The sequence below is a fragment of the Carassius carassius genome, unplaced genomic scaffold, assembly GCF_963082965.1.
Source record: "Carassius carassius unplaced genomic scaffold, fCarCar2.1 SCAFFOLD_70, whole genome shotgun sequence".
Taxonomy (NCBI): Eukaryota; Metazoa; Chordata; class Actinopteri; order Cypriniformes; family Cyprinidae; genus Carassius; species Carassius carassius.
In genome coordinates this window covers 342995-356319 of record NW_026775198.1, presented here as the reverse complement: position 1 = coordinate 356319, position 13325 = coordinate 342995, and the positions used below count along the sequence as shown (strand labels likewise).

Sequence of the window (13325 nt, the reverse complement as noted above, 5' to 3'; positions counted from 1 at the left end):
TTTATGTTATTTTATTTATTTATATTTTGACATTTTTCCCCATTTGTACAAATGGGGCAATCATGAGGGGAATGAATGACCAGTGCTCCCTTCACCATGCGTGTGTGTGTGTGTGTGTGTGAGAGAGAGAGAGCGCATGTGTGTGTGTGTTCACACTTGGATGGATGGAATGCAGATCACAAATTCAGAGAACGGGACACCACACTTGTCTACACATCACTTCTAAAAAACAGCTTTGACTTTTTGAATGGAAAGTTTTTAACTTTTATTGGATTTTATAGTTTCTCCATAACCAATACACCGAATGATTGTTTAAACCAAACCATCTGATCCAATCTAAAGGCGGCATCGAACCTCAGTGTGAACAGCTTCGCTAGAGGGAAGTCTCAGCTTTTAAACAGTGAAAATATTTTGTTTCATATCCAGAATTTTTATACATTTAAAAGTCAAGTCACCTTTATTTATATAGCGCTTTAAATAAAATACATTGCGTCAAAGCAACTGAACAACATTCATTAGGAAAACAGTGTCAATAATGCAAAATGATAGTTAAAGGCAGTTCATCATTGGATTCAGTTATGTCATCTCTGTTCAGTTAAACAGTGTCTGTGCATTTATTTGCAATCAAGTCAACGATATCGCTGTAGATGAAGTGTCCCCAACTAAGCAAGCCAGAGGCGACAGCGGCAAGGAACCGAAACTCCATCGGTGACAGAATGGAGAAAAAAACCTTGGGAGAAACCAGGCTCAGTTGGGGGCCAGTTCTCCTCTGACCAGACGAAACCAGTAGTTCAATTCCAGGCTGCAGCAAAGTCAGATTGTGCAGAAGAATCATCTGTTTCCTGTGGTCTTGTCCTGGTGCTCCTCTGAGACAAGGTCTTTACAGGGGATCTGTATCTGGGGCTCTAGTTGTCCTGGTCTCCGCTGTCTTTCAGGGATGTAGAGGTCCTTTCTAGGTGCTGATCCAGCATCTGGTCTGGATACGTACTGGATCCGGGTGACTGCAGTGACCCTCTGATCTGGACACAGACTGGATCTGGTGGCTACTGTGACCTCGGAACAAGAGAGAAACAGACAAATATTAGCGTAGATGCCATTCTTCTAATGATGTAGCAAGTACATAGGGTGTTATGCATTTTGGACTAGCTGTAGTTTGTTTACTAAGCGTGCAGAACAACCATCCAATAAAGCATTACAATAATCTAACCTTGAGGTCATAAATGCATGGATTAACATTTCTGCATTTGACATTGAGAGCATAGGCCGTAATTTAGATATATTTTTGAGATGGAAAAATGCAGTTTTACAAATGCTAGAAACGTGGCTTTCTAAGGAAAGATTGCGATCAAATAGCACACCTAGGTTCCTAACTGATGATGAAGAATTGACAGAGCAACCATCAAGTCTTAGACAGTGTTCTAGGTTATTACAAGCAGAGTTTTTAGGTCCTATAATTAACACCTCTGTTTTTTCAGAATTTAGCAGTAAGAAATTACTTGTCATCCAGTTTTTTTTTTATCAACTATGCATTCCATTAGTTTTTCAAATTGGTGTGTTTCACCGGGCCGCGAAGAAATATAGAGCTGAGTATCATCAGCATAACAGTGAAAGCTAACACCATGTTTCCTGATGATATCTCCCAAGGGTAACATATAAAGCGTGAAGAGTAGCGGACCTAGTAGGGCTGTGCAAAAAATCGAATGCGATTTTCATGCACATCTCATCAGTAAAGACGCTCCTGTAATTAGAAGTATATCTCCAGCAAGTGCGTTCAGATCAGGGTTGCCAGGTTTTCACAACAAATACTGCCCAGTTGCTTCTTAAAACTAGTCCAAAACTAGCCCAATCGCGCTTCCAGAAGGTTCCCCGATAAAAGATTGCTTCCCGGGGTTAAAATATACGTTTTTTAGCAGGGTTGCCTTGGTAAAATTTGCATTTTAGGGGCTAAATATCACGTTATTTGTACTGGGGTCGCTTTGACCCGCGGACATGAAAAACAACCAATCCTGTAATCGGATCTAGCAGTTTTTAATGCTTTTCTGTAGGATAGGTTACTTTCCCGTCAAGCAATACGAAATACCTCTAGTTTTGTTTTCCTCCAGCTGCGCTCCATTTTTCGGGCTGCTCTCTTTAGGGTGCGAGTATGCTCATTATACCATGGTGTCAAACTGTTTTCCTTAACCTTCCTTAAGCGTAAAGGAGCAACTTTATTTAAAGTGCTAGAAAAGAGAGAGTCCATAGTTTCTGTTACATCATCAAGTTGTTCTGAGGTTTTGGATATGCTAAGGAATTTGGATACATCAGGAAGATAACTTACAAAGCAGTCTTTTGTGTTAGAAGTGATGGTTCTTCCATACTTGTAACAAGAAGTAGAATTTACAATTTTGGCTATATGAATTTTGCAAAGAACTAAATGATCTGAGATATCATCACTTGGCTGAATAATTTCAACACCATCAACATCAATTCCATGTGACAGTATTAAATCTAGAGTATGATTTCGACAATGAGTAGGTCCTGAAACGTGTTGTCTAACACCAATAGAGTTCAGAATGTCTATAAATGCTGATCCCAATGCATCTTTTTCATTATCAACATGGATATTAAAATTACCAACTATTAAAACTTTATCTGCAGCCAGAACTAACTCGGATGTAAAATCAACAAACTCTTTAATAAAGTCTGTATGGTGCCCTGGTGGCCTGTATACAGTAGCCAGTACAAACATAACAGGGGATTTATCATTAACATTTGTTTCTCTGGATAATGTTATATGAAGCACCATTACTTCAAATGAGTTATACTTGAAGCCTTCTCTTTTGAGAGATCCTGAAAACGTTGTTATAAATTGAAGCAACACCTCCACCTTTGCCTTTTAGACGCGGCTCATGTTTATAACAGTAATCTTGGGGGGTGGACTCATTTAAAATAATGTAATCATCAGGTTTTAGCCAGGTTTCTGTCAAACAGAGTACATCTATATTATGATCAGTGATCATATTATTTACAAAAAGTGTTTTCGTAGAAAGGGATCTGATATTCAATAAGCCAAGCTTTATCATTTGTTTATCCATATTGCATCTGTTTTTTATTTGTTGAACCTCAATTAAATTGTTAATCTTAACTTGGTTTGGACGTTTTTTGTATTTTCTAGTTCGGGGAACAGACACAGTCTCTATAGTGTGATATCTAGGTGAAAGAGTCTCTATGTGCTGAGAATTAACTGACCTCTGTGACGGGAGGCAGCTAGCAGACGGTCGGTTTAGCCAGTCTGTCTGCTTCCTGACCTGGGCCCCAGTTAGTCAAGTATAAACACTAAGACTATTTGCCATATTTCTAGAGAGAAGAGTGGCGCCACCCCAGGAGGGATGAAGACCATCTCTTTTAAACAGGTCAGGTCTGCCCCAAAAGCTCGTCCAATTGTCTATGAAACCTATGTTATTCTGTGGGCACCACTTAGACATCCAGCCATTGAGTAATGACAATCTGCTATGCATCTCATCACCACGGTAAGCAGGGAGGGGACCAGAGCATATTACAGTGTCTGACATCGTGCTTGCAAGTTCACACACCTCTTCAATGTTATTTTTAGTGATCTCCGACTGGTGAAGTCGAACATCATTAGCGCCGGCATTAATAACAATCTTACTGTATTTACGTTTAGCATTAGCCAGCACTTTTAAATTTGCCAAGATGTCAGGCGCTCTGGCTCCCGGTAAACATTTGACTATGGTGGCTGGTGTCTCTATATTCACGTTCCGTACAATAGAATCACCAATAACTAGAGCACTTTCATCAGGTTTCTCAGTGGGTGCATCACTGAGTGGGGAGAACCTGTTTAATGTTTTGATCGGAACAGAAGAGCGGTGTTTTGACCCACGACTACGCTGCCTCACCGTCACCCAGTTGCCCTGCTGCTGGGGCTCTGTTTCCGGAACCGAACAATGTACAGGAATCCCTGAGCTAGACGCATCCAAAGCCGTATCTAGAGCCCTAACATTCTTACTGTCCTCAATTAAAGTTTGGATGCGTGCAAGGCCGTTTTGGGACTCCTTTTCAGCCCTGGAGTTTCATGCCTTAGACCGGCCCACTTTAGTTCACAACTGACTATATTAAAATAATGTAATTAAAACCTCAGAATATAATTCCCAAAAGCCTTGTAATTCATTGTATTTTTAAAAACATAATTTCCAATTCAGTGCAAAAACAAAAACAATAGAAGTTTTGCTTCACAGTGAAGATTTATTAGAACAGTAAATAACAGGTTAGTGTAAGAATCTCTTTTCTTTAAGATTTAGTATTCATAAATATCCAAACAATGAAATAAAGAAAAAAAAACTAATAAAAACAAATATATAAAACAAAATAAAAAATAAAGATTAAAATAAATGGATTGCACTTTCTAACAACAGTATCATCTCAGTTTCATTAATGTATTGCTGAATCATCAGGTATCATTAATTATCTCAGGGCATTTTTCATTGAGAAGGGCTCTTCATTACTATTAGTTCTTTTGAATGACAAGCTGCCCATTCTGGTGTGTTGGGCTCATGACTGGAGCTTGGTAATGTTACTGGGCCTTGCTCTTCACTGTTAGAAGCAAACTGGACTAGAGGCGGCTGCTGCTGAAGAGATGCAAGAAAAAGTTTGATACATGAGCGGTGGTTTGCAAACGTTGTTTTGCAATGTCGCTAGCATCTTGAACTGCTCCTAACTAGAGTTAGCTTCCTTACCGGCCTCGTCGTCTCCGTTTGTTTTTTTGAGGAAGAATGTGCTCAGCTTAGAACATTTGGCCGCGTCAGTTTCCAAAGCTTTATTCTTATTTATTCTGGACTTTTCAGCGCCACATTTGCGTTTTCTGTTATCCATTTTTTATCTCACTTTTTTTTTATTTTGAGCAACTTGCAAGATGACGTGTTGGGGGCGGGGCCACGGAGTCAACAGATAATCACGTCATCATTATCTTGTAGGCTGCACTCTGCGAGAAAATATTAAATAAAAAATAGTGGGATGGTGGTAAAATAATAAATAAAAAGAGTGGGGCTGCGGTAAAATAATAATGACATATATATAATAATAATATAATAAAAATAATAATAATATTAATATATATATATATATATATATAAACCCAGTGCCATGACAACAACGGCCCTCGCAGCCAAAAAAACATACCGGCCTACCGGGAATTTTCCCGGTGCTCCCGATTAGCCAATCCGGGCCTGGACAAAGAGTATAGAAGCCCAAGAGGCGAAACTCTGTTGTGTTATGGGTAACAGTCTGTAGATGGCGCTGCGGAGGCGCGGCCGTCATTATGGACTGAAAGCTGCTGAAATGGTTAGCGCCAGTTTGAGTGTAGAGGTTTTGCTGTTCGTTTTTAGAAATCTATACAAAACTTGAACTGGCTAGTAGCTGGCTAGCAAGTAGCTGGCTAGTAGTACACTAGTTTCCGAAAGATGGTCAGAGTTCTTTTTTGTTCATGTGTGCATTTGCTAGATTATACACCTTTTTGACTAATGCTTCCATTCTATGTCAATGCCTCTTCTCTCACAAAAAGAAAAAAAAATACAAACTTCTCATACACAAATGCACACACAATAGATGGTGGTGTCTGATTAATTACTGAGATCTTATGGCACCACTTCCATTTTAGTACTGTTTATAGTTCATGTGTGCACTTGCTAGATTGCACATCTGTTTTTTGTACCTTTCCGTCTGTAATAGGACATTCACAGATTGTTTTGTTCTTGCCATTGAAACGTTCATTGTGTGCACTTTCACTGAAGATGTTGAAAAACAAGTAGTTAATATATTTGTGATATTCTTGTTAAAGGTGAACTGTCTTTAGAAATGCTCATTTATAATTTTTATTTATTTATTTATTTTTCCAAATCATATATATGGTGATGGTGATGTTCACTAATGTCAAAATCAACATTTGAATAAATCTTATTACTGTGTGTCTGCCTATATATATTATTTCATGAATTTCTGTTATTCATATAACAAGGAAAATGCATAATAGAACATAAATATTGATAGATTAAAGGTTTGCAATAATTTTATAATTGTATCTTTGCAAACCGTAAGTGTGGTAGGCTAATGAAGCTGATTCGGTGGGGGACATACCCTTACAAAAAAGTGCTATAGGAATCTTATATTATATAGGAATCAAAATATTATAGTAATCTTATAGGAATACTAGGCGTATAGTAATCTGGGACATACTACAGAAGTACGATAAGACTACTATAGAAATACTATAGCAGCTTTAAAAAATTATAGAGGTATTACAGAACATCACAGAAGTATTTTATGTTCTGTAATACCTCTATAATATCCTAGAGCCGCTATAGTATTTCTATAGTAGTCTTATAGTACTTCCATAGTAATGTTTTGTCCCAAAATACTATTTTCCTAAGGGTAATTAGGCCATGCATAACCAACACATAGACGTATATTTTCTGTCATTTAACGTCGGTCATCCTCATTAATGTATTTTAAATAGTTTTCAAATTTAGATATGACGGCCAGAAAAAATTATGTTCTGTTAAGTTTTTGTTATGTTAAGTTTTTCAGTGCCATCGACTCCCACTATTTCTCTGCGTTTTCCTTCAGTTTTCAGTCCATAATGGCGGCCGCGCCCTCACGTCATGGGGGCAACTGTTGCTATGGAGCGTTCTATTGAGTTTCGCCTCTTGGGCTTCTATACTCTTCGGCCTGGATGCGTGTCTCTAATTCTGAAATCTTCTCTGTCAGCCTAACTATTTCCCTGCATTTATCACATGTGAATCCCTCATCAGCGACAGAGATAGATAAACTGTACATGTGGCAAGAGGTGCAAATAGAAATAGCAGGAGAAGTCATTACTCACTGTGCTTGATGAAATATTCTTACTGCGGTTGTTTGATGAACTTGTGAAAAAATAGAGCAAAAGAGAGGAGAAAAGAAAACAGCGATAGGTTCGAATGAAAACGCTAATGACAAGCTAACGAGTGCTAACGCTTTGCAGGTGTACTGCACTCACCGATATAAAATAAAAGTGAACGATCAAAATTAAATTAAAATAGGGTTATGAATTGACAAGGATGGGTGTAATGAAAATACTCATCTTGATGACATGATGTGTGAAGTTTGAACAACAGCTGATAAATGTTTTGGGCTGATCTTGAAAATAAAGTTTTGCAATTCTGTAGAACTCATAACTATATATTTCAATGGCCATGGGAGAGAAATGAAGATTATATATATATGTGTGTGTGTTTGTAAATGTAATATAATGTCATTATAAAGTATTAATATTTATAGATATTATGGTAACAATATAATGTGTCATTTGTTAACATTATTTAATGTATTAACTAACATGAAGAAACAATACATTTGTTAGTCTTTATTAGTCTTTGTTAATGTTGGTTGATGAAAATACAGTTGTTCACTGGTTGTTTATGTTAGTTCAAAGTGTATTAACTAATGTTAACAAGCACAATGTTTGATTTTAATAATGCATTAGTAAATGTTGAAATGAACAATAACTGCTGTAGAAGTATTGTTCATGTTTAGTTCATTTTAACAAATACAATTAATTACTGTTAACTAATGAACCTTATTGTAAAGTGTTACCTATATTATTTTGTTACATTATACTGATGCAGTGTAACAGATACATCACGTCACACAAACGTGCAGTCTCGCGATAGCGATACAGAGCGGAAACGGAAGTTAGCCTTTGTTAAAGATGGCAACCCCCTATGTGACAGATGAATCCGGTAAAGCCTTTCACACACAAACACACATTTCTGCGTAGATAGTCTTATAGTCGTCATGAATGTTAGTGATGATGCGCGGCGTCGTGTGCGCGAGCCTGAAGAAACACAGCGAGACTCGAACCGATCGCGACACACATGGAGCATCCGGACCTTCTTTTTGATTTTCCTTTTCCTTTTGTATGTGTTTCATTTACTCGAGCTCGTTTAATCCTGCTGAGATACAAACGCTGCAGCGGTGGAGCAGTTTAGTTTTGCGTCAAAAACTATCAATTTCAGGCGACATTGTTGCCTTGATTCCACAGACAGTATCTGAGCTGGGCGATGACGTCACTGAGCCATCACTGAACCGACTGTAGCTGTTTGTTATTGTCTTCATCAACATCATCATCATCATCAGCACGTTTGTCCTGTTAGACACTATCTGTGTTGTATAAAGCTGATTAGACTTGATGCGCAAAGCCTAATAATAGTAATGCAGATAATAGCGTCAAAACATGGTGGTGATGATTAGGATTGAGTGGTTAACAGCAATAGAAATACTTACTTTGAGGGAAGGCAATATTAATATAATAAAAATAAATAAATATAATAATACAGTAAAAGTGTCAGTGTGTCGCAACATTCACAATCAAAGAGACTTGTGCCATAAACAGATAATGTGTCCAGTGTCAGCTGCACTGTCAGTAAAGCATGCGTGTGCGTTTCAGGTAAATATATCGCCGCCACGCAGCGTCCGGACGGCACGTGGAGGAAACCGCGGCGCGTGAAGGACGGATACGTCCCGCAGGAGGAGGTCCCGGTGTAAGCGCTCGGCCCACCGTTCACTGAACAGCAGTGATGAGACGCTTGTGTGTGCCAGTCAGCTAATGCCTTTCTCTCCTCTCTGCAGCTATGAGAACAAGTACGTCAAGTTCTTCAAGAGCAAACCCGAGCTGCCGCCCGGCATGAACCCGGAGGACGCAGCTCAGACCCGACAGCAGCAGGCTGTGAGCGGAGCCCAGAATCAGAGCGACGCCGCCGGACTCTCCAAAACCGCCAAACGCAACATGAAGCGCAAAGAAAAGCGCAAACAGCACAGCCAGACTCCGCAGGAAGCCTCGGAGGACGTGAAGGGCCTGAGTAAGGAGCTGGACGCGATGAAAGTCACGGAGGAGCAGAAGAGAGTGACGGCTGAGCCTGAAGCTGCAGATCCCACGGCAGCTGCAGAGAAAGCCAAGAAGATAAAGAACCTGCGGAAGAAGCTGCGACAGGTGGAGGAGCTCCAGCAGAAGGTGGACTCGGGAGAGCTGGAGACCCCCAGCAAGGAGCAGCTGGACAAACTGGGACGGGGCCAGGCCTTACGGGACGAGCTGAGGCTGCTGGAAGGACATTTGTGAGGCCAGCTGTCAGTCAGACGTGTCCGTTTCCATTGACAGTCGTGTCAGGGTGTGTTTGTATTTCAGTCAAAGCTGTAACCACTTCATTCTTGTGTTTTATACATCATGAAGACACACGTGGTGGCATCTTGCGCTCTGGACTCTTGATGCGGGTCGTCCAGAACCTGCACGAGCGCAGATGATTCCCACTCTCTGTAATCATGTCATCCAGACAGAGTGCCCTGCGACTCTCTGTGATAGATTAGAGACTGATGGACTACAGATCCATGCTGTCATCATTTTTTTTACCACTGTAGTGATAATGGCATGAAATAGTAATGTGTAGAATTGTGTTATATTAAACATAGAATAACAGTCTTCCTGTTTCATGTCCCTGTCTGATCCACAGTGTAGAAAACATCTAAACTGGTGTTTTACTGGTAGCGCTGTGTAAGTCATATCATATATTATAATATAGTAACTGTAGAGTAACTGATGTTAAATGATGTGGAAGCTGAAATGATCTGTCATGTCGTGAAAAACAGGCTTTGCTCGTGCACACTTTCACTGTGTGATAGACACTAGTAGAATGCAGCTCGAACGACCTGAAATTCAATAAGGCCTCCGTGTGAGTTTGAGTCTTATATTTCTATATGATAAATTCAACATCACATGAGCAAACATGCCGTTTCAATGTGTTAGAAAATATTGTCTGGTTTTGCTCTGTTTTGCCAACAAAAATCATTCCAAGCAAAAAGTTTTGCGACAGACTGATGTTTCATCACTGAGTGGATTTGCTTTTTTAAACAAATCAATGATGCAGCGATCCATTCATAAAGACAGTCACTTGCCTTGTTCCTGAATAAATCAACTGTTTCAGATCGATTAAATGAATTAAGTTGTCATTTAGAACTTTTTTTTTTTTTTGTAATTTCAATATTATTTTAGGAGCATAAATCTGTTGTAATTGCAGTTTAAATGCTGCTTCTGTGCATCTTCTGCAGTGCTAAAAGATGAAGCATATATCTAATAAGGTTAGAAATCATTGTCATTGTGAAGGTAAAAATGGCCCTGGAGATCAATTTAAAATAAATTAATTTATCCCTTAATGGAAAAGTTCATTTCTGAGGGTGTTTGAGCCTCAAGAAATTAAACCAAAGGTCACAGTCGGGGTCAAATCCAGTTTAATGCATTTATCATTAAAGACTGGCATGTTCTAGTGCAGGGACGAGCAGCGGTCAGTCCATCACACCGGAACGGAGCAGAAGTATCGCATCAGAATCAAATGAAGGAAACACACACACACCCGGAGCAGTGAACACACACATACACACATAGTGTGAACACACACACCTTGAGCAGTGAACACACACACACACACACATAGTGTGAACACACACACACACATAGTGTGAACACACACACACACAGTGTGAACACACACACCCAGAGCAGTGAACACACACACACAGTGTGAACACACACACCTTGAGCAGTGAACACACATACACACACACACAGTGTGAACACACACACCTTGAGCAGTGAACACACACACACACACACCCGGAGCAGTGAACACACATACACACACACACCCAGAGCAGTGAACACACACACACACACACAGTGTGAACACACACACCTGGAGCAGTGAACACACACACCCGGAGCAGTGAACACACACACACACACACACAGTGTGAAGACACACACCTTGATCAGTGAACACACACACACACACACCCGGAGCAGTGAACACACGCACACACACACAAACCTAGAGCAGTGTGAACACACACACCTTGAGCAGTGAACACACACACACACACACACACCCGGAGCAGTGAACACACACACACACACACACACCTTGAGCAGTGAACACACACACACACACACACACCCGGAGCAGTGAACACACACACACAGTGTGAACACACACACACACACACCCGGAGCAGTGAACACACGCACACACACACAAACCTAGAGCAGTGTGAACACACACACCTTGAGCAGTGAACACACACACACACACACACACACACACACACACCCGGAGCAGTGAACACACACACACACACACACAGTGTGAACACGCACACCTTGAGCAGTGAACACACACACACCCGGACCAGTGAACACAACACAAACCTAGAGCAGTGTACACACACACCTTGAGCAGTGAATACACACACACACACACCGTGAACACACACCCGGAGCAGTGGGCATCATTTATGCTGTGGTGCTGGGGAGCAGTTAGGGGATCAGTGCCTTGCTCAAGGGCACTTCAGTCGTGTTATTGCCCACCCCGAGACTCGAACCCACAACCTTAGGGTTAGGAGTCAAACTCTCACACCACTAGGCTCTGACTCCCCCTTCACTAGGCCACGATTTCCTAATGCGAATAATGGGAGATGGAAATCCATTCATTGTGTTTCGTCTGCTATCTCTGAGGTGCAAGTAATATATTATATAAGAAAATGATTATATACAGTAGCTTCTCCTACTTTTCTTAGTGATGTATAGAGTTAGTTTATCAGAAAGTGACGGGGAGCAAGGAGGTTGTTCTCTTTGACTTGTCGGATGGAAACGGTTCTTGTTTGCAAATGTTTTGTGCGATATTCCAATTTTGTGCATAAGTTACATTTGCAACTTTGGATGGAAACCCAGCTAGTGTCTGCAGGATTACATGTTCAATCACAAACAAAGAAAACAGCACTGAATGTGATCGAGGTCACTGGTTTTAAAGTGTCTTTCTGCTCCCTCAAACAGAACTGACCATTCACAGATGGTTTCCTGACAAGTTTCCCCAAACACTCTGTCTGCCATTGGTCAGTCAAACAGATGGTCCCACACCAAACCCATGTCACTGGTCAGAAGATGAAGTTACTCCACTGAAATCTTCTAATGACTCTGAACACAAAACCATCACATCACTAACCAAACCACACTCTTAGACCAATGCACACACACATGTCTGCACCTCTTCTCTTCTAGCAGGATTACTAATCGAGTTGTCTAGAATATAAACCTGGCATCGAGCACTACAGGGATTGCTGGCTCTTAGACAAATGGATTTTTTCCTATTTTCTAAATCCGTGGATAAAAGCTTCTTCTAAACACATAACTGTAAATATACACTTGTTTATATTTATATTGTTTATATAAGGAAATACACTGGAGATTGAGTTTGTTTTTTATCAGTAGAGTGTTTTAAAATAATGAAGGGTTAGGGTTAAAACACATGAATCCTCACACTCTTCTACTCAGAGGCTAATTATAGTGTTAATTATAAACTTCACACTTCCTCTCGCTCAACCCAAACACTCTCAAGAGAATCGACTTGTTTGTGCTGTCTGACAGACAACAGACTGCTAGAAGCTCAAATCAGTTGAAAAATTTTGAGGGAAAAGATTTTCTCTTGGTTAATTTTATTATGGAGACAAAATAAAGTATTTCAGCCTAATAAACAGAGATATCACAGAACTCGCGTGTGTGCTCATGATCCGATTTTGATCATAAAGCCTCGTTAAATCTGCAGACGTCATCAGACAGGAAGTCATTCATGGGCACTAACAGCTTTTCCAGATGCTGAAGCCCACATTCACCTGACTCCTAGAGTGTGATGTCATTTCCTGCAGTAACGTTCAGGCCTCACACCACACAGCATATGTGATGCACTGCTCGTGGACACGCACACACTTGTTTGTTTGCTCTGCACAGCATTCCTTCACATAGTTCTGAGGACCACAATGATCTGGACCAAACCTCCAAACTAAACTCTAGGCACACACACCCAGACGAGTCACAAACAGATCTAGAGCCGACTGAACGGAGACGTGATCCCCGCTGCTGCAGTGTTCCTGTGACCTCGAGCTCCAGAGATGCGAGTCCTGGTCCTGATGACGCTGACGTCTGCGTGTGCCGCTCTGGATCCTGCGGCGCTGAAGGAGGCCACGGTAAGGAGAACTCATCAGTGAGGCCGTTTCTCTTCGTCGACACTCATCTACAGTGATTATTATAAAGTGTGGTGCTGTAGAAGCTTGTTTTTATGTCTGTCTGCATCTCTCAGGTCTATCTGAAGAGATACGGTTATTTACCTTCATCATCTTATGCTGATCAACAGGGAATTCAAACAGAACAAATGAATGAGGCTCTACGGTATCACACACACACACAGACACTCCATAGG

General features: G+C 40.6%; 1 protein-coding gene across 1 annotated transcript; it reads left to right on the top strand.

Annotated features, from left to right (window-relative positions):
* The first annotated feature begins 7674 nt into the window (after positions 1 to 7674).
* Positions 7675 to 10014, top strand: LOC132139431 (partner of Y14 and mago B-like). Its single transcript, XM_059547780.1, has 3 exons — positions 7675 to 7769; positions 8477 to 8570; positions 8659 to 10014. Exons 1-3 carry the CDS (start codon positions 7739 to 7741, stop codon positions 9143 to 9145), a joined length of 612 nt encoding a protein of 203 aa, XP_059403763.1. The 5' UTR covers positions 7675 to 7738; the 3' UTR covers positions 9146 to 10014.
* The last annotated feature ends 3311 nt before the right edge of the window (positions 10015 to 13325 follow it).

Coding starts and splice junctions, on each gene's coding strand:
- LOC132139431 (XM_059547780.1), top strand. CDS start 7,739: ATGGCAACCCCCTATGTGACAGATGAATCCG. Junction 7,770..8,476: donor CTATGTGACAGATGAATCCG/GTAAAGCCTTTC, acceptor TGTGCGTTTCAG/GTAAATATATCGCCGCCACG. Junction 8,571..8,658: donor CCGCAGGAGGAGGTCCCGGT/GTAAGCGCTCGG, acceptor TCCTCTCTGCAG/CTATGAGAACAAGTACGTCA.